Source organism: Myxocyprinus asiaticus, chromosome 30 (genome assembly GCF_019703515.2).
Source record: "Myxocyprinus asiaticus isolate MX2 ecotype Aquarium Trade chromosome 30, UBuf_Myxa_2, whole genome shotgun sequence".
NCBI classification, from domain to species: domain Eukaryota; kingdom Metazoa; phylum Chordata; class Actinopteri; order Cypriniformes; family Catostomidae; genus Myxocyprinus; species Myxocyprinus asiaticus.
The window spans coordinates 9,525,960-9,546,632 of record NC_059373.1 but is presented as its reverse complement, the minus strand read 5'-3'; the positions used below and the strand labels follow the sequence as shown (position 1 = coordinate 9,546,632).

The 20,673-nt window shown below is 38.7% G+C and overlaps 2 protein-coding genes across 3 annotated transcripts in view; both read right to left on the bottom strand.

Annotated features, from left to right (window-relative positions):
• LOC127420966 (histone-lysine N-methyltransferase ASH1L-like) overlaps nt 1-6,178 on the bottom strand; it is a 58,823-nt gene extending 52,645 nt beyond the window's left edge. The window contains exons 1-2 of one of the 2 annotated variants that reach the window (XM_051663623.1): nt 6,047-6,177; nt 4,915-5,011 (exon numbers count right to left, since the gene is read on the bottom strand). The gene's annotated coding sequence lies outside the window, so the exon portion shown is untranslated. Of the gene's footprint in view, nt 1-4,914 lie in introns of both variants that reach the window. The other variant, XM_051663622.1, reaches the window with a different exon arrangement.
• A 2,885-nt stretch (nt 6,179-9,063) lies between these two features.
• On the bottom strand, nt 9,064-17,751 carry LOC127421246 (E3 ubiquitin-protein ligase RNF115-like). Its single transcript, XM_051664125.1, has 9 exons — nt 17,654-17,751; nt 16,627-16,685; nt 16,408-16,480; nt 15,926-16,158; nt 14,615-14,683; nt 14,426-14,498; nt 14,095-14,188; nt 12,495-12,610; nt 9,064-10,490 (listed from the first exon to the last, which is right to left on the bottom strand). The coding sequence occupies exons 1-9, from the start codon at nt 17,729-17,731 to the stop codon at nt 10,359-10,361; spliced, it is 927 nt and encodes a 308-aa protein (XP_051520085.1). The 5' UTR covers nt 17,732-17,751; the 3' UTR covers nt 9,064-10,358.
• Nucleotides 17,752-20,673: the final 2,922 nt, after the last annotated feature.

Genomic DNA, 20,673 nt, shown 5'->3' with positions numbered 1-20,673 from the left:
TCTTCATCCTCTCACTCATTCACTCTCTTGGTAACACTCACTTGGAAATCTAGCATTAAAGCGGTCAAACTAGAGTCGCTGTGTTCCTGCTAATCGAAAACACATTTTCCAGAGTGCACCCTCCCTCCGTCTTTTTTCCTTGTCAGTCCCTCCCTTAGTGACAATCATTCCCCTATTTCCTCAGTGCTTTGGGTCGTACTCCACTTCTTGTTACTGTGTTATTCACTTTTTCGTCCCTCCTCTCTTTGCTGAGAAGATGCCAAAAATAAATGGTACCTTGTATTGTAAAATGGCTGCGGGAAAAGTCTTGAGGGGAAGCGGGACAAATTAAAAAATGCTGCAAGTGGGTTATCGTTTACTTATAAACCAACATTTTACAATTACATTTATGGGTATTTGTCGCATAAGACGTCCATGAGCCATTTTTGATCAACATCAAGACTTTAATTTAACTTGATTGGAATGAATAAGGGAAAGTGTAATTGCTATTTTTTCACCACTTTTAAATCACCTTTTGCTTTCACTGATTCATTTGAAATGCTTCTGCGGCGTGAAATGTATTTAAAAACAATCCATGTATTCTCTCATAACCTGAAATGCATAACAATTATGAAAGCCTTAAAATTCAAATACTTTTAGATGCGAGTATAGCAGGACATGTCATGTTCCCATAAGTATTTAATGTCAACTACCCTTACAAATTTAGCAGACATTTTTATCTAAAGTAGGCTTGGGGGCCGTTCCCACCGCTAAAATTGCTAGACGCAGCACCACGAATAAAACAGAACACAGGCATTTCAGGACACATTTTAAATTCTTTTAAACTTGACAAAACTTCTACATGTGTCGCTCCAGAAAGTATTTGTGAGACGTGGATTTTTTTTTTTTTTTGAACAGCACGGACAGATGGAAAAATGTGTTTGGTGTGAACAGCCCTTTAAAGTGTTCAAAGTATACATGTTATTGCGTGGTCCCTGGGAATCAAACACATGCACTTGGTGTTGCTAGCACCATGCTCTATCAGTTGAGCTACAGAAACCAATTGATTCTGATCTCATGTACTTGTACTCAGAATTAACCAATACTAAAAACCAATACATCTGACGTACGAATGTCATTGTGTAAACATTAAGCGCACAAATTAAAATCCCATTATGTCCTAGTGTGATTCTTAACCCACAAAGGCTGTGATTTAATTAGATAATTATTAAGTTTGCATGTGCTCCACGCTTTAAATTAAATGCGTGAATGTGCTGCTCATACACGGAAAACCACAGATATATATGCAGAACACACCATCATGAGCATCACACGCTCTGTTTGTAGCAGATGACAACGAGTAGAGCGCTAACTCACTTTGTAGCGAGCAGCATATATGGACTACATATGCATTTAATTAAATAGCAGTCTTTTAGGGGACCTGGGTAGCTCAGTGGTAAAATATGCTGGCTACCACCCCTGGAGTTCGCTAGCTGGCTAGTTCGAATCCCTGGGCGTGCTGAGTCACTCCAGCCAGGTCTCCTAAGCAACCAAATTGGCCCGGTTGCTAGGGAGGGTAGAGTCACATGGGATGAACGCCTCGTGGTCGCTATAATCGCTATAATTCGTTCTCGGTGGGGCGTGTGGTGAGTTGTGCATGGTTGCCGTGGTGGATGGTGTGAAGCCTCCACACACGCTATGTCTCCGTGGCAACGCGCTCAACAAGCCACGTGATAAGATGCACGGGTTGACGGTCTCAGACGCAGAGGCAACTGGGATTCGTCCTCCGCCAACCGGACTGAGGCGAATCACTACCCGACCACGAGGACTTAAAAGCACATTGGGAATTCCAAATTGGGAGTAAAAAAAAGGAAAAAAAAAACCAAACATTTGCAGTCTTTTTTGGTTTAATTATCAACCTGGCCCTGCGATTCAAACCAGATAAATCTGCCTCCAAAGGGCACTTCGAGGGGAGAGCAATCATGGTAGTCATGCTGTAAGATCGTGTCAAACAGCTTTTCCAATAAAAAATATTTAAAAAGTGAGTTCAGAATTACGTAAACTTATTTTTGAGCCACACACCTTTCAACCCTCCAAAGCTCTCATGGTGGATGGTAAAGTCTTCAAACAGAATAGGGCATAGGGATGATCACTTCTGAATGAAACACATCCCGAGTCACGTAGCGACCTGCTTTCCCTGAGGTGAGAAGCTACCGTAAAACAAAACAAAAAAACCCGGAAACGGAGAGGGCTTCACTCCAAAACAAAAGCTTCCACCAAAATAAAATCTTCATTTATATGGAAAAAGTATGACAGAAATATATCACTACTGCATAGTTATGTAATACTACTACTACTAATAATAACAGTGATAAATCAATAATAATTATATTTAAGCAATATCTCTCATCTGTGATGTTCCATTGTGCAACACTTTATTTAACCAAAAATAACTCCAATGTTGTATTTTTGATTGTGCAGCGAGGTTCTGTATGAAAGCACTTCATTTCATAAAAATAATACAATATTGTGTTGAAAATGTATTATTCTATTTCCATTTGATTAAAGTTTTAATTAATTAATTTATTTAGACACCATTTTGATGATAAAACTGACAGAAAAAGAAGTTGAATATGGAATTCAGGAAAAAAACAAAATAACAAAATCATATCGTCGAGTACCGAAAAGGAAGTATCAGTACTCATTCTCAAAAAAATGATATCAGGACATCCCTAATCATGTCACTTTATTAAATACACAAACTAAAGAGAGCTAGAGGATAAAGCCATTTCTTAAAGGGATAGTTCACCCAAAAATGAAAATGCTCTCATTATTCACTCACCCTGATGCCATCCCAGATGTGTATGACTGTCTTTCTTCAGCAGAACACAAATGAAGGTTTTTACAAAAATATTGAAGCTCTGTAGGCCCTTATAAAATGTCAGTAAACGGGTGCCATCAGGCTGCTGGCTATTTAACGGTCCAAAAGGCATATTTAAGCAGCATAAAAGTAATCCACACGAGTCCAGTCGATCAATTAATGTCTTCTGAAGCAAATCGATAGGTTGGTGTAAGAAATAAATCGATAATTAAAACTTTATTAACTTTTTTTTTTAAATCGCTTCCTGCCAGCAGTCAACACATCAGTGACGTAAGTGCTATGGCACGTTCACGCGGAGTCGGAGGCATACACTATGTATACAACAGAGGAACGAACGTCAGGCGAGAGTTAGTTCATTTCAGACAGTATCCCAGCGCTGGCAGGAAGCAACGATTTAAAGTTAAAAATGTTTTAATTATCGATTTGTTTCTCACACCAACCTATCGATTTGCATCAGGAAACATTAATTTATCGACTGGACTCATGTGGATTACATTTATACTGCCTAAATATGCCTTTTGGACTGCCAAATAGCCAGCAGCCTGATGGCACCCATTTACTTACATTATAAGGACCTTCAGAGCTTCAATATTTTTCTAAATATCTTAATTTGTGTTATGCTGAAGAAAGACAGTCATACACATCTGGGATGGCATCAGGGTAAGTGAATAATGAGAGAATTTTCATTTCTGGGTGAACTATTCCTTTAAGAGTAACATCAAAGTGAATTTATTAACACACAAAAGATACCCTACAGAAACTCAGAAGGCATCTTTTTCTCTGCTTTCTTCTTTGTCCACACTCTTTCAGCACCTGTCACTCACAACTCTTTAATCTGTGCTTGTTTTGGCAGCCTAAAGATACAATATTCTAACTCTGTCTATTTAGATATTCTTTCTTCTACTATGAAATTACATGCCCTCATTTCTACTATGAACACTGAAAGCCACTACAGCCAGCCAAAAAACACTTTCCTGGACAAATCGGGATTCGGGAGACACTGAAAGAGTTGAGACTGAGGGTGACTACTAGATGGCAAAAATGAGAAGCCAAGTCAAATTACAACACAAAAATATGTTGTAGAAGACTGACAGCAAACAATAAGCATCTCCTCCCCTTTCGCATCCTGATATACTTGATTTCTCCTTGTAATTTTCTCCTCACAGTCAACCTTACAAGACCTTTCTGTTCAATGCTAGTAAAAATAAGCACTAATGCATTATGTCTGTTATTGTCATTATTTAGAAGGTGTACATTGGTTCCATACATCTCCTAATGGTTCATTTAGCTACTGAAGCGTACTGTTTGCAACATAGCATCAAATACAACCAGAAAGGACCATGAAGGGATCTGCTATTAATCTGTATTCAGATTTCAAACTTAAAGCATTCAATCTTTTCACACCACAAACTAAATGCCTTCTGAAATCAGCTTTCCACTCAACGGCACTGTCAGCGGGAAGCGTTAGTTCTGGTTTCCTTGACAGCGGTGTCAGAGGTCAAAGGTGGCTCAAAGGCTCCAGACAGCTCTCACTCGGCGCTTTCTACACAGACGTTCGCTCGTTATACAGCTGCATGTGCTCCAATGGGAAAAATGTTTCCTAGTAAAAGGCGCGCGCAATTTGCACGTGCGATGAACCCTATTGTGAACGAGGTTAATTGAGGATTATCTGTGGAGCTGCTGCCACATAGACCGAATGAATTACACAACTCGCAGGTGACACTTAAGTTGGATTTGTATGAATTTGGTCTTCATTATGATTAGCTAAAGGAAGAATAAGTCAAACTCACTGACCAATTCACCTGTCTTTTGTGAATGAATACCACAGAACTTCTGAAACAGATTTCCAGCAATACTTTCTAGGAGACAACAAGCACACAAAGCTCATGTATTATGCTGTACTACTGCATTTTTATGTCATTTATATTGCTTATTTAAGTCAACCTAACCACCCTCCAAACACCTGTGTACAAAGAACACACTCCCACCGTCCATTTGTAGGCTAACTGTACAAGCAAATATGTAATTTGGTACACAATGCATAAAATACTCACCTTGATAACGATCCTGAACGGTGCTCACATCATTTGGGATCAAAATCCTCCCTTCGCACGTAACAGCATGGTCGCCTGGATATTTATCTTGAAATTGCTGATGTGCCAAAAAAAGAAAAAAAAAAAAAAAGCAAAAGGGGAAAAAAATGGTCAGATTGCTCGGGATAACATTCCAGCCAATGCATTGCATAATGCATGGCATAACACAGGCTAATATTCGTCGAGTCCGAAGATCTAGCCACCCTGCATGCATCAATAATATGCGGTAAATGTTATTTATCTACATGAGGCGCACTGGTCACGGTTTATGATCCTCACCTAGCTAGCATAACTCGTTAGCCAAGAGCAACCCACAATGATCGCGTCCTAAATCATGCATACGTATGCTTACAACTAAGCGATGTGAAATTAAAATGGCAAGCTACTTGGCTGGGACTGTCACCACAACGGGACGTCAAAATACCGTACTGCCACTGCAATTTAGAAAGACACATGTCTGCGAGCAAGTGGCGCGCGCTCAATCACTCTTATCTCGCGCTTGTCAGAATTCACCCTTTGTGACGTTATTGTGTTTATTAGGTCGCGAGCTTGACCGCCAAGAACGATTCGCGATACTTAGATTTATATCTCCTCAGTGACGGTTCGGCAAGGTAAGTTGGTTTCCCCTCATCCTCGCAGCTATAACTGCACGTATAAAACGTCAACGTTCATTCAATTCTCGTCTTCGTGTTTACTAAACCCCAAAACAACTAGCCTCACACCAGGTAATTCGCACCTCTCAAAACACCCTGTCAGGCATATTTACTTGTATAACCCTCCGTCCACACGACTAGTAATTGAACGTAGCAGCCGCTGTTGGTGTGGCTTAGCTCGCCTAGCTTAGTAAAGTGTTGCCTTCTCGCCCAAGCCGTCAATAAAAATCCACCAACAAAGTATAAACATCCACAGAAGCGCCAAAGGCAGCGGAATTGAAAATCTAAACGCTCTTCGGGATGAGCCCTGCACGGGTAATTAAAAACACGAACTGTCAACAAAATGGCTGCCGCTGCGTTGAATCAACAGAGGAGCCCGAAATGGATCTCTCTATAAAATTCTTCGCCCTCTCCCTCCTCTCGTGCGTGGCATTCGTTACCCGTGATGGTCCGATACGTCGCCCGAATCCTTCTTCGGGTCCGCGTTAGTCGAGCTCAGACGCGTCAGAATGGGCCTCTCTCGTTAATCGGGCCTCCATGTCTGCTAAGCCCGTATCGTTTCTGTCAGTACATCACTGGCATTCTCACCGTAAGAGCGGGAGGGGAGGGAGAGCCGCGGAGAGGAGAGGAGAGGAGAGGAGGGGGACGGGGCGAAGGGAGGGGAGGGCAGTTGTCGAAGGCTGTTCGACACTTTCTCAGTGGCTCACAAATTCAACTGGTTGCGTTTGAATATAATTGAAGATGTATTTTTGTATGTTTTGTAGTGCTCTTGAAATGCATTTGTTATGCATTTTGCATTGCACAATATCTGACTATTTAAAGGGGGGTTGTGGGGTCGTGTTGTCGTACGCTCGTGGCAGTGTTTACCCACAGTGAAATATAGAGACTCCCGTGGGAATTGTTGCAGCGAGGCGGGTTGAGTGAGGGGCCGTTCACACCGAACATGTTTTTACGTCCGTCCGCGCTCTTTTTCACTTGTTTTCCTGCGTAAACATGCGCCTTTTACCGTTGCGCCGCCTCTCGCGTATTTTGTCGCCGTGTTGATTGAAAAAGAACTTAAGCTTTTAATATCTCAAAACACCTGCGTTCGTGGCGCTGCGTCTAGCGTTTTTTTAAGCGCGAGGACGCGTTCGGTGTGAACGGCCCCTAACTGTACATGTGGGCTGAATCCAATCATTAGGAGAGAAGCAACGACAACTGCTTTTCATTTGACATTTTTTCTCCTTTCACACCATCTCCCATTAAACCATTGGCTCAAGTTCGGAGGAGGTGGGACGGTGAAATACACGGTTGCACAATCCATATGGTTATTTTTGACGTTGATCTAACTGGCTGCTCTATTCTGCATCAGCACACTGGAGTCGAGTGGCTGGATATGTCAAGGGATTATTATTGTGGGGACGTGACTTCACGAAGAAAAACGAACTGTCCCGAATTCAAGACTCGTTTGCCGCCACTAATCATGCCAAAATGCAAGGTTGCGACATTGGCAAAACAAATAGAAACTTAGTGGTATTTTCAGCTAAACAGTGAAACCAGTTCTTTCTTTCTTTTTTTAGCTGTAAAGGAGAGAATTCTTCATGCAAGTTCTTAGACAGTCTAGGTGTAATGACAGATGTCAGTATGACCAATAAGTGACCTGCTATCGATTTGAAAAGCAAATTTAGCTCTCACACTGTTTACATTTACATGTTTATGCACATTTACATAAGCAAATACATTAACAATAAAGAATGGTAATATAAATGTTTGAGTAACTAACCATAATATATCTTAACTCGGATCAATATATCAGCTGCTCACACAAATTGTCTGTTATTTAAAGGTACATTCGATAACTTATTTAAGTTGTCTTGAGCTGTCCCAAAATGACACTATACATTATGCACTTACAAAATATTCTATGCACTCAGTCATCAAGTGTATGGATTTAAAGTGTAACATCTAAACTGTTACACATCTTTTTTTTTTTTTTTTTTTTGCTTCACAGAAGTAACATTGGTTTTTCTTGGAAACATTTCATTTTTTAAGTAGCTGTATGGTATAAAATTCCAGACACCACTCTAAAAGATACAAAAGGCATTCCATGAATTGAGCTGTCTTGTAAGTGGTACTGTATCTTGTATCAAAATATGGAGCAGAAAGTCTAACAACCCTGAGAATGAAGGCAAAATTATCCTAATGTACATCAAAATGTTCCGAAACACTTAAATAAATAGTGTCAGGTTTAAACACGTTATTAAAATAAAACACAAATACTGAACTAATCCCTCTTGAATCAAAAATGGCATTTTTGTCAATAGCCATGAGAAGCCACACAAATATTAGAAAACATTAATTTAACCACTGGAGTCGTACTGATGATGTTTATGCTAACTGTCTGTGATCTTTGGAGCTTCAAAAGAGAAATCTCCATTCACTTGCATTTTAAGGACCTACTGAGCTAAGATATTTTTCTTCAAATGTGTTCTGGTGGAGAGAGAAAGTCAAACACACCTGGGATATCATGAGAGTGAGTAAATAATGAGAGAATTTAAATTTTTGGGTGAAGTATCCCTTTAAGCGCATTAGCCAACCTCAGTTCAACACTTGTATCTCAAACAATGTACATATTCACACTGTGAAGTGATGGTAAATCATTTAACTTCGATTTCTAAGGTGCTGTCTCTACTGAAGTTTCACTAGTTGCTACGTTCTCCAATATTTACAATTGTTTTGTCAGACCAGCAACACAGCCAGGTGACTCTGCTTATTCCGCTACGTAAGGCAGGCTCATAGTGTCCAACATTCCACACTCTGTTTTTGACGGTTGAAGAAGTGCATTATCCGGGTACTTGAACTACACTTATTTTTGTTGCATTTTCAGTGTTAACATACTACTGATACTACAATATAAGAATAGTGCAGAGGTGTGCGGTTTGGGACGCACCCTTGGACTTACACTGACACTTAGGCACGTGCATGGAGGAGCATCATTTAAATGCAATAGTTTTCAGTTACCGTTGCCATTGAAGAAATGTACTATTCACAGTCAGCCATGAGCAATTTAATCCATGAGTGAAAGTATCCAATAACAGGACGTTGCTGCGATTAAGAGAATAGTATTTGACTGGTCATGTGATTCTAGCATGGCCACCCCCATGAGGGGACCCTCTTCATATAGAATAAAATAGCTTTTATAAGGTTACTGATACGACTTGAGTCTTCATCTCATGTAAGTGGTCATGATTTTATTCACATATTTCAAAGGATTAAAGCTTTTTTAAGAAGAAAAAATATTACTGAATGCCCCTTTAATCTAAACAGTTTTATGTATCATTTGCCATCATTAAGCTCTATTATTTGTAATATATCTTATATTATATCGCCATTGGCTTTTGAAAACCTCATTTCGGTCAACCTGTTGTCCATGCACTCTGATGCCAGCTCAAAAATCACAAATAGTCATACAGACAGTGTTATGTGCTTTATTTGCTTTGTGAGTGCAACCTTGATCAATTGGTTTATTTTATGGGTGAAATGCCTTTTTCTAGATATTTGCTGCAACATTGGTTTTTCTTGGAAACATCTCATTTAGCTGTATGGTATAAAATTCCAAACACCACTCTAAAAGATACAAAAGGCATTCCATGAATTGAGCTGTCTTGTAAGTAGTACTGTATCTTGGTATCAAAATATGGAGCAGAAAGTCAAACAACCCTGAGAATGAAGGCAAAATTATCCTAATGTACATCAAAACGGTTCCGAAACATTTAAATAAACAGTGTCAGGTTTAAACATGTTATTAAAATAAAACACAGATACTGAACTAATCCCTCTTGAATAAAAAAAAATGGCATTTTTCTCAATATCCATGAGAAGCCACACACCATAACAATTTAACAATACAGACATTACACACATTTCTCAATAAGAAAGTATTCTTCACTGTAAACATTGATGCCAATCAAGGATGTTACAAAATGTTCAAAATGGGGGAACCGAATGTAAAAGTTTGAGTGTTTATTGTGGTTAAAGCTCTGGTGCCACCACAAAACTTGTAATGTGTAGACTGAACTCATTTATTTTACAGTGCAAAAATAATGCAGATACAGTAAAAAAAATTGTCTATGTGATGCCTTCAAAAGGGTGAAGGCATGTGTGGAGCAGATTTCATGAATTGACAGGTAAGTGGAAGTGAACTGTGTGCTCACTTATTTGTGAGGTATTCAAACATTTAAAGCTTGAAGAAGCTATAGGGTAAACGTGCATCATAAAATATACATATGCCATTTGAACTGTACCCTCTGAGACTGTCTCCGTATCATCTAACTCAGCTCCAGTCCTGGGGGCACACCTAAGATATTGTGTTTGTTCCAACCTGGAATTATCCAAATTGATTAATCTTGTGTTGGCTGATGACTTTGGTAGTTGTTCATTAGTTTAGGTTGGATAGTTAGGTAGTTAGAATTATCCCACAGGTGGAAAGTCACTGGGGATAGGGTTGCAAACCTCTAAATTGAGAGCACAATTGGGAACAACTTAACAAACATTTAAAAAAAATACAAATGCTGATCACAAAAAAAAAAAGCTTTCTCAAAATTCCAAAATGATTATAATATAATTTGATTCCAAGAAGTTTGTCTTTCTCAGTTAAAATGTATTTTGAAATAAAAAGCACACGGAAGGACATTTTTTGGGGCTCTGCACATTGCTTACATTGACTTTGCTTCTCTCTGTCAGTCCTGAATTGATCAGTTGAATAAAAGGTGTCTAAAGAGTCTCAAAGTTGCTATGCTCTTCTACAGTCGGTGGTGATGGGATTGGCTCTGGAGGTGTTGTCTGTGACTGGAAACTATAGTCTTCACCATTCAGACTTTTCCGACAGACAGGACAGGTGTCGTGCTGTTAACAAAACATTGCAAAGTGAGGGCATAAAGTTACTAAAAGGCAAGTACTAGGTCTGTTGATTTAATGCTTTAATTCAGTGCGATTAATTATATAAAAATAATGCGTAAAAAATTTATGCAATGATTAATTCACTTTGTATCGTAATAAGGAGTTTTCCTACCAATCGGAGCAATTCAAGCTCTAAGTACCACCTTCAAGTTTTTACAAGTGTCAGTCAGCAGGGGGCAGTAAGCACAACTCTAGCCATACAGGCACCACAGCAAGACCAGGACTCGTTTTTGCTTTCAAACACAGCTGGACATAGCTCAACTCTGAATGCAGAGGTCTCAAAATGTGTTTTTCTAAGTTTCAAACTATGTTTAACTTGACACAGCATCCTAAAAACACTACTTATGACACAACACATCCAAAGTGCAAAGCTCCCAAAAGCATATGTTTGATGCATCCACATAGATGCGTCCTTAGAAAAGCCTTTATAATAAGTCTATCTCGGACAGATGGAAAAATGTTATTGCAAATTTTGCAATAATTTGGATTGCTTTGGACTTTAGATCGATGATTGGCAAGTTCAGTGAATATGGAAATAAACAATATATTGCATTCTAAAGCAACTTTTTGCATTGTCTTGTCTGCCACAAATGTATACTGTATTTTAATTCTTTATTATATTTATAATTATATCTAATAATTTAATCATTATATATTTAATTGTTTTATTTGGGGGCCTTTCTCTGCAAATATTGATATGCGATTATTAATTAATCGGTAATGATGCAAATAATTTGATTAAATTTGACAGCATAGTAAACTAACAAAGGAATAAAGTAAAAGGTTTTAATAATAGATAATATGGTTGCAAAATATGGATGCATTGAGGCACTATGTTTGAAAATACTAGGGGTGGCACCGATCCGATACCTGGATCCGTATCAGGTCCAATACTGATGTTTTTACCCAGAACAGGTATCGGTCCAACGAGCCCGATCCAAATCCGATACCGAATGTTGGTCACTGACATTACGGTCAAGCTCAAATAATTACATAAATAACTTTCAAATCACCAATAAAGTAGTACATATAACTTGTGCATTTTATTCAGTCTCTTACAGTCATCCAAAAGCTTTGTGAATTGCAAAAGGCTGTTTTTTTTTTCTTTTCTTTTCTTTTTTTTTTCTCCCCAATTATGAATTATAGATGTTCTAAACTCATTAAGAAAAAAAACAACACTGAGATTGGATCGGTATCGGCTGATATTGATAGTTCAGGTATCGGAATCGGAAGAGGAAAAATGCTATCGTTCCATCCCTAGAAAATCTGCAAGTGCAAGATAAGAGATATGGCAGAAGGGAAGAAAAACGACTTGCATTTTGGTCTTCAAACAAAGATACAGTATTGTATGGCTTTTGAAGACATAAAATATAGCACACAAGTCATATGGACCACTTTTATGGTGCTATTTTTGACCTTTTGCAGAGTTTGACAGGCCTGATTCCCATTTACTTTCTTTGTATTGAAAAAAGCAGCCTGGATATTCTGCCAAATATTTCATTTTGTGTTCCACAGAAGGAAAAAATACCTAGGTTTGAAACGACATAAGGCTAAACAATGACAAAATGTCAGTTTTTTGGGTGAACTATTCCTATATATTTCAGAAACAAAACATTGAAAATGTGTATATTGAGCATCTCAATGTCATTCTTCAACTCATCTAAGGTAAAGTGAGGAGAATACATTGTTCCTTAATTGTAACCTATTGTTGATATTATGAATAGGGTCTGATTTGTTTTTCCTCTGTATCTTGTCTTAACATTCTTGCTTGTCAGTTAAAAATAGTTAAAAATAGCTTAATCATCAATTACACATGGTCACTGCTATTCACAACAGCTAGCAATAAAATCAAGCTTACATTTTAGTTTTATCAATCTCTTTTTGAATACATAAACATGAATTTATTAAGATCTTTTTACTCCATTACAGCTTATTTTATGGGACTCATACCAGTTGTAGCCAGGGCACAATGCAGTTGCTGTGAAAACAGTGCAGACAGGGCAGCTGTCGGACAGATTCCCCTACAGAGTACTCCTCTCTACACACAGGGCATTCCAGTCGGAATGCTGTGAGAGATAAAAAGACAGAGCAAAATATGCATGGATGAACAAACAGAAGGAAAAGGGAGAGAACAGTTGTCAAGTGCTGCTTATACTGTACTGTACTGAAATGGAAAGCTTGAGAAAACCCTAACTAAATGAACATATGGACTCATGGCTTAGGAATCAATAATGTGGAGGAAAATGTTCATTGTAATTGCTCATACTTTCAGCTAGCGATTTGAATACACCCCTGATCCTATTCCTAATTATTACATTTTGGCATGTACACAACTTCTCTGTGCGATAGACATGAACGATATCTATTATGCAGCTTGCTAAAAAGAAATGTGCAATTATTTTTCTAAGCTTCTGGACAGTTTCACCTAGCAAACAACAAAGCAGATGAAAAAAATCCCATGGATTTAAGGCAGAAACACTCTATGCAAGTATGTGAATGCAGAAGCTTCTAGCTTTGCAAGCTCGATTTCGTGCATTGTTGCATTCTAAAATGAGTCAAACCACAATTCATAACACATCGCAAGAATGAGTTACATCCTTAACGTTGCCGCAAGGGGGGCTATAGCAGACATTAGTTTGAACTGTCCGCTTTAACTATGAGTTTTATCTTTCAAGCCAACTACTGTCATGGCATAGCAGCAGTTTGAAGAGAATATTGCTTTGCAAATAAATTGAAAGCAGTACATTTATTGCAACTTACCTGAATAATAATGCATCCAGTTTATTGGCACAGATTTCTGAATGAACTCTACCACCCCCTTGAGTACTGAGGTTTGTTACCACTACAGTAAAGCCAGAAACATACTTTACACAAGTGCGCATATGCAGATTCGAGCGCTTGGCGAACACGCGGTCTGGTTGAACATGCTTAACATTTGTTCTTGCGTTACTGTTGCGGTAACAAACCTCAGTACTAAGGGGGTGATATAGTTACCTTTAAAAGTCTTTGCCATACAGTAGACGCTCCATAGAAGCAGACAGTTCACATCAATATCTGCCAGACACACTGTAGAACGCAACAATGCACAAAATCGAGGTTGCGTAGCTAGAAGCATCTGCTTTCACGTGCTTCCATAGAGTATGTTTCAGCCTTACTGCAAGAACACATGGTAAGTAAGTTTCAGGTCTTGCACTGAAGGAGGGACCTGAGTTATTCCAAGGGGTCTTTAGCCAACTTGGGGGTGGGCTCTTTGAATTTGGTCAGTAACCAACTACCTAGCAGCCACATAGCAGCACATTGAAAATGACTCCGAACACAATTTTGCATGGACAAGCACCACTCACATTTCTTCTAAAACTGTAAAAATCTAGTTTAACTCCCCATTCTCCAGTTCACCCTCTGAAACAAATAGAATAACAAATTTAGCATTCTCAATATAATAGTGAGCCATGAAAGTGGGGGTGTCCGAGTATGTGAACAGCCTCTCGTTTCACAGAACTTAAAAGCACTGTAGTGTGCATGATGACTCAAGAATATTATGGGAATTTACCAGCCTGTTCTGGCGAGATGCTAACGGTAGGGAGGGATGAGATCATCTCTTTCTCAGCAGGAGGGGGACCAGTATTTTCAGACTGACCAAGCAGCTAGAAGAAAAAAATGCCAAAGGTTGAGATCTTTAATAACTCTGTAATTTAAGCATGAAAGAACAACATCTTTGATGACTCTAGCCTCAATACATTTTCTTAAATAGAGAACAAATTTAGTTTTGCCAAAAGGCAAAATTCAGAGAAGTCTAATGAGGCAAAGCAAAATGGTTGAGGACATGAGTCATTTCACAAAATGGTGCATTAGATGATGTCACCGATGACAGTGTTACTCACCTGTGTAACGACCACATCTAAACCTCCTTGTCCCCAAGCATAGTCTCCAGGGTTAGAGTGTAAAACGCTAGACCTGAGGAACAGGGTTAATGATAAATCACTGAATGTGTTTGTAAATAATGGCAAAGATTATATGTATGAATTTGGATGACAAAAAAGGGACCCAGCATGAAGGCTATAATCACATACCATGAGGATGTTTGGGATTCTGTACTGTCAGAATTGGAAAACAGACCAGCCAGGAACTGCTGAACAATCCTTAAAGAAACAAAGAGAGAGTGTAAATGCTTTTAAAGAGAAATGTCAGAATATCAGCCTTTTGTGCTACAAAAGCATCGATTCAGTGGATGTAGTTATCTGTTTACAGAAGCACCAATGTTTTTCCAAATAATTTAATTTTGGTAGAATTTAAAAGTAGTAGAACAAAGTAGTCTTCCTCAAGGGGGTGCAGGAATTCAAATCTAAGGACTTATTTGTCTTATTGGAGGCATTAACAGTGTTTAAATGGTTTAAATCTATTGATGCCAAGAATTGGTACATGACCTGACCAATTACAGGGATATGCCCTAGCAATTGCTATAAAATTATTAAAAAAAAAAAAAATCCTTAACCAGTAATCATGAACAACTGGAAAAATCTTAGAAAGGTCATGGAAATTGACTGGTCAAAGGTGAGGTAACCCTACACTGATACAAGAGGGACAATAATTAAAATATTGATTTACTAATTCATAACCAAAAGGTTTCATGAACATGGCCAAGCTTGATTTAAGATCTTTATATGTGCATGCTGACCTGAAGTGAAAAGTGCATGCTAAAATGCTGCAGGTTTTAAATCAAATCCCAGTGCAAAGTAATAGAAATGTGATTATACTGTATTAAATCCATTATCAAAGAACTAAACTGTGCAAAACAAACTGTCCACAGATTTCAAAAATAGTACTTCAAAACAATTAATCTTCTATATTACATTTGAATTTTAAAATTGAATGTTAAACTTGCCCATACACTGATCATCATAGATTCCATCTTAAGCCTAATTTATACAATGGAAAAAGCCCCCAAAAAATAAAATAAATATCCTAAACAACCTAAAGCACCCTAGGCAAACGAAACCAAATTTATACATGCTGTGTAATTTTAAAAGTAGTTTGCATCATGTAAAAAGTGTCATTTTTAACAACCTCAGAGCGACAAGCTTCAAAGTTATCCATTTTTAATATTAAGATGGTAATCTTGCTAGCTACATTCTCCTCAGATGGCATGACAAAGCACACTCACAACCAATCATCAATGTTCTTTGACTAGCCAAGTTCTCCTAGGTCAAGAATTTCAGGGATGTGCACCAACAGGTGAAATATCACCAAAGGAACGACCTAGCAGCAGAACAACGACATAGTGCATTTGGTCATAATTTTTAGGCATACTAAAAAAAAAAGCAAGTTTGTCCAGCATGTATAAATTAGCCTTTATAGAACTCCTAGTAGACAACACTACACACCCCTCCACAGCCTGTCCCTGGTCCAGTCTAGAGGGTTGCTGCTGGTTGTTTTGTTGAGGGAGGTGTGCAGGCTCTGTGCACTCTGAAACTGTCTCCACGGAAGCTGCAGGTCCCACTGTCCCAGAGGCAGGATCACCAACTGCTGCTTCCACACCAGAGCGGCTGCGGAGCACGTCTGTTACTGTGGGGTCGGAGAGGAGGGATGAATGTTCCATGAAGAGCAGCTGCCACAGCTAATGATGAAGAGAACACAAAAGGCTTATTGAGAAAGAAAACTATTGAATGACCCCCCCAAACACACACACACACACACACACACACATACACATTACAGTACATTACATTAATTTCCTCTTCACCAGAAAACAATTCTTTATCAGTTTGAATTATAAGTCAAAGTAAAATGTGTATAATGTCTTTCCAGTGTACAAGGAGATTTAATTTCGGACAACTGTCTTCAAGGATGGAGTAAAATATTATACCTCTGCAATCTGTGAGGCCATGTCATCGCTGGCTACAGCTGTATCACCAGTTAAGTCACCACTCTGTAGAAGACTGAAACATCATTTTACTCATTGTGAATGACATCATAATTCAAAAACTGAATATACCCATAGACACTGATTTCATGTGCTTTCTAAATATATTTCATGGAGAACAACACTATGAGCCACAATTATTGGTGTTAATGAGAAAGTCACCTGGAGTTCTCTGCAACTTCTTCAATGAAGCCAGATTCACATCTGGGACATACATATTCCTGTTTAAAGGGTTAATAAACAGGTGTATTAATAAATAATATCAGGTATCTGAAGCTGTTCATCTATAACTCTTTATAGTTTTTGTGTGTGTGTGTGTGTGTGTTTCAGAGGTTATGTCATCACCAGCCAACAGTCCCACATGAACTGTTTCCAAATCTGATCTTTTAAAAGTTCCCAGTGGGTGACCAGGATTTTGCCAAGTATGATACGTTGGTCTTGGAACAACATGCCTATCAACCAGAACCAATCTCATTTAGGGGTGAGGCTGAATTTTGTTCCAGCAAATTATGTTTGCATCCATGATCCTGCTTAACAAAATCAGTCACCGTTTTAGGAGGTGAAAACTTAAAATAAATCATCATCATAATACTTTATAGTCTGATTGCTCAGATTCACCAGAGTCACCACCATTGAGCGTAAGTTTAAAACAGGTTAAAATATATAGCTAACATAGAACTTGTATAATAAAATAGATAATAAAATATTATTTTGGCTATTTATACTGTACTGTTTTAGGCATTATGCTATCCCAGACATGCACCTTAGTGTCAGGCAAGCTATCATGGACCTACACACACCTGCCAGTCACTGTTCTGCCTCTTCTATATCTATATACATGTGTTTTTGCTTTAACAGTGTTGCAGACAAGTCAGAGACGTTCGTGACTGTGCTAAATTTGGCATCAGTGTAACTCCCAAACTTGGATCCCGAATTCCCCGCAACTACGGCACTATCACACACACTATATAACGTGTAGTCCGCCGTTAACACAAATACAATCCACGGTTGTTATAGCAATGCTCGTGAACTAATACAACAACAACAAAAATGCATTTTAAAAGTAAAAAAACATACTATCCTGAAAGTTACAAATATAAAAGGAAAACTTTAATGGTTGAGCTGCGATTGAAGCAATCAAGCACACTGAATGCAAATGAATACACCTCAGTTGTTGGTGCGGACTCACCGGTAACTTGGGCTCAGTTTCACCTTTACAGCAATGACAGAAAAACCGGTGTCCTGGAGCCGCGGCAGCCTCCGCCATCTTCACTCAAGAGCTTATAGAATTGTGACGTTGCGCGGCTTGTATAGAAAGGAGCATCGGTTGTCAGGGAGATGCGTCAGTATAATTAGGTCACTTGGAATTCCATGACCTTATTAATAAGGTTATAAAATTCCATATATAGCATATGTTTGTAAGCTGTTTTCAAATAGCTAAACTTCATTTATTGCAACTTAATTTAAAATAAAGTGTATTTGTTTTTCAGTGGAAGTAGAAGCATGTGATTTCCATTCATGTCAAGTTGATATAAAATGTTGTTCTGTTTAAAGCTGCTGTAAGTGAAAAACTTCTCAATGATTGCTGAGCAGATACTTGTATAACAACAACAAAATAAAACCATATAAATAATAAAATGCAATAGCATTATACATAAACCAAAATATTTCATTTCAAGGCTTCTTACCTGACAGATATCCCTGAAAAAAAGTGTCCCGAGAAATCACACAATGGTGTAATTTGCTATAAATTCTTAGATTATTATGAAACCAAACGCATTAAAGAGGCCATGACATGCCTTTTTATTATTATATATTCCTTGAGGTTCTCTTATAATATTAGTAAAATGTTTTGCACACACACACACACACACACACACACACACACACACACACACACAAAGTAATATGTTTGTAAAACATGATCATTTTTCACCTTCATTCTGAGCCTCTGTTAGAAATGCTTGGTTTTGGTGCTGCATCTCCTTTAAGACTTGATAGTAAATGCCCACTGTTACGATTGGCTCTCTGCTGTTGACTAACCTGTCATCTCACCGTTCACCACTGCTGGGCGGGGCTACAGAAGTAATAAGGTAAAGTAGGCGTTGATGTGTTGTTGTGGAGGCGGTCAGATGCAAATGTCTACCACAGTGTGACATCACAATGTGGAGGACGTAGAGAACCACTGGTTTTGGCAGTGTAACAGGAGTCAGCTGGTATGTGATAGCTGTGCAGTGTGTGTAAACCTCACTCCCCTGGCCTCAAGAGGCGCACTAGCGTCTGATGCTAGAGACTGTAGCCTTTAGCCTCCCTGTTAGTGCACCCACCTCTCATGCCGGAGATGCTGGTTCGAATCCCACTTGGAGCAGGTTGAGCAGGACCAGTTCCAGTGGTGCCATGACCCAGATGGGAGTGAGGTTTAGGGGGGTGAGTGTAACAGGAGTCAGCTGGTACATGATAGCTGTGCAGCCTCCCCGTTAGCGTGCCAGCCATCCCATGCCTGTTCGAATCCTGCTCGGAGCAGGTCAAGCAGGACCGGTTACAGCAGCTTGGTTTCAACAATTGCTCTTTCTTGCAGTGAGGAGGAAGTTTTGAGTTCTGAAACTTACAGTATGTTTTTATAGTACAATGAGTACAACGGGAAATTTGATTCCTCATGTCATGACCTCTTTAAGACAAACAGTACACTGTAAACCCTGAAGCTGTCATTACTGGAAAACCATTTTGTCTTAATTAAACATTACTTGAAATGTCAAGTTTTGTGCTCATAACTCAAATATCTAAGTTCCTTGAACTTATTTATCTTAAAAATCTATAGACTTAAGATAATATTAATAACTCAAATGATTGAGTACAAGATTGAGGCTATAAATACCCATAGTCCCTTGCACTTGAATTACTTAATTATGTTTCTTTGGTCAAAAGGAATTTATGGGGGCATTTAAATAGTTATTAAAAATTCATAGAGGTTCTTAGCACTTTTGAAGTATTATGTTGATTTAATGCAAATAATTATTTACCATTAGGGTGATCTGTGTCCCCTTTGGTCAAGTTGGACCCTGTTAACTTTATTTCAGGTCACCTTAAGAATGTGCAGCAGAAATACAGGTATATATGCCTTTCAGTGGAGAATTAAGTTTATTTAATGATTGACCTAGAATCAGTTATAATCTTCTTTATTTGAGCTGTGTTATTGTATGATCCAGTAGCGGTTTTAACCACCACGCAATTGCGTGGGGCCCAGGACGTCGGGGCCCCCCGCCCCGATAGGAAATCTCCGCAAAAACCGCTTGAGGGGTGACATGTTGTTCTGGGTAAATGCGCGGTTCACAAAGCCGCCGGGTTCGGGTCAGTAGGACTTTGGGTTTGGGTTTGTAATTTATGAAAAAAATATACAGGCCTTCCGAACTTGTTTCGCCCACGCGCTCTCTCTCACAGACACGTGCGAACGGATGAGGGGCTGTTCACACTGAATGTATTTTTGCGTGCGTCTACTCTGTTTTTCCATTGTTTTCCTGTGTAAACGCACTGGACGAATGTCCTTGACTGCTGTATCGCATCTCACTGTTTCTTCAATGTCTTACAGAGGACTGGCACATTTTTAGACACTGTGTCAAGTTAAAAAGAACTTCAGGTTTTAAAAACGCGTCGAGACAGCTGCGCTCTGTTTCATTCGTTGCGCTGTGTCTAGATTGTTTTTAGCGCAGGTGTCACAAAGATTTAACTTTCTGAACAAGTTCAGGCTGCAAAGAGGTGACTGTTACAACGTTTAACATTATTCCAGATTGTTCTGCACCATGCAAAGTTTCAGCGCTTGATAAAAGCCAATTTTCACCCCCTGCTGCTCTAGTGTTCTGAGGGGCCGCCATGCCTTGTAAAATATGTTGCCTACTATGCTTACATAAAATACAGCCTTTTGCAACATGATGAACAATACACTGTAGCATCAGAATATAAGCTCTAGGTGAAAGTCAATAAGACAAATATATTACTATTGTGTACAGTAAATCCTCAAAGTAATAAAAATACTGTATCATATTATAATGACAATCTGGCCAACAATAAATAATTGTTGGGTTATAATATTAATATATATATATATATATAATATATATACACTGTAACAACGGAATTCCAAATTCCAAAATGTTACTGGGTGAAGTAGTTTTGCACCCCTGTTCACAAAAAAAAAAAAAAAATAAATAATAA

Coding starts and splice junctions, on each gene's coding strand:
- LOC127421246 (XM_051664125.1), bottom strand. CDS start 17,731: ATGGCGGAGGCTGCCGCGGCTCCAGGACACCGGTTTTTCTGTCATTGC. Junction 16,481..16,626: donor GAAGTTGCAGAGAACTCCAG/GTGACTTTCTCA, acceptor ATGATGTTTCAG/TCTTCTACAGAGTGGTGACT. Junction 16,159..16,407: donor TGGCCTCACAGATTGCAGAG/GTATAATATTTT, acceptor CTTCATCATTAG/CTGTGGCAGCTGCTCTTCAT.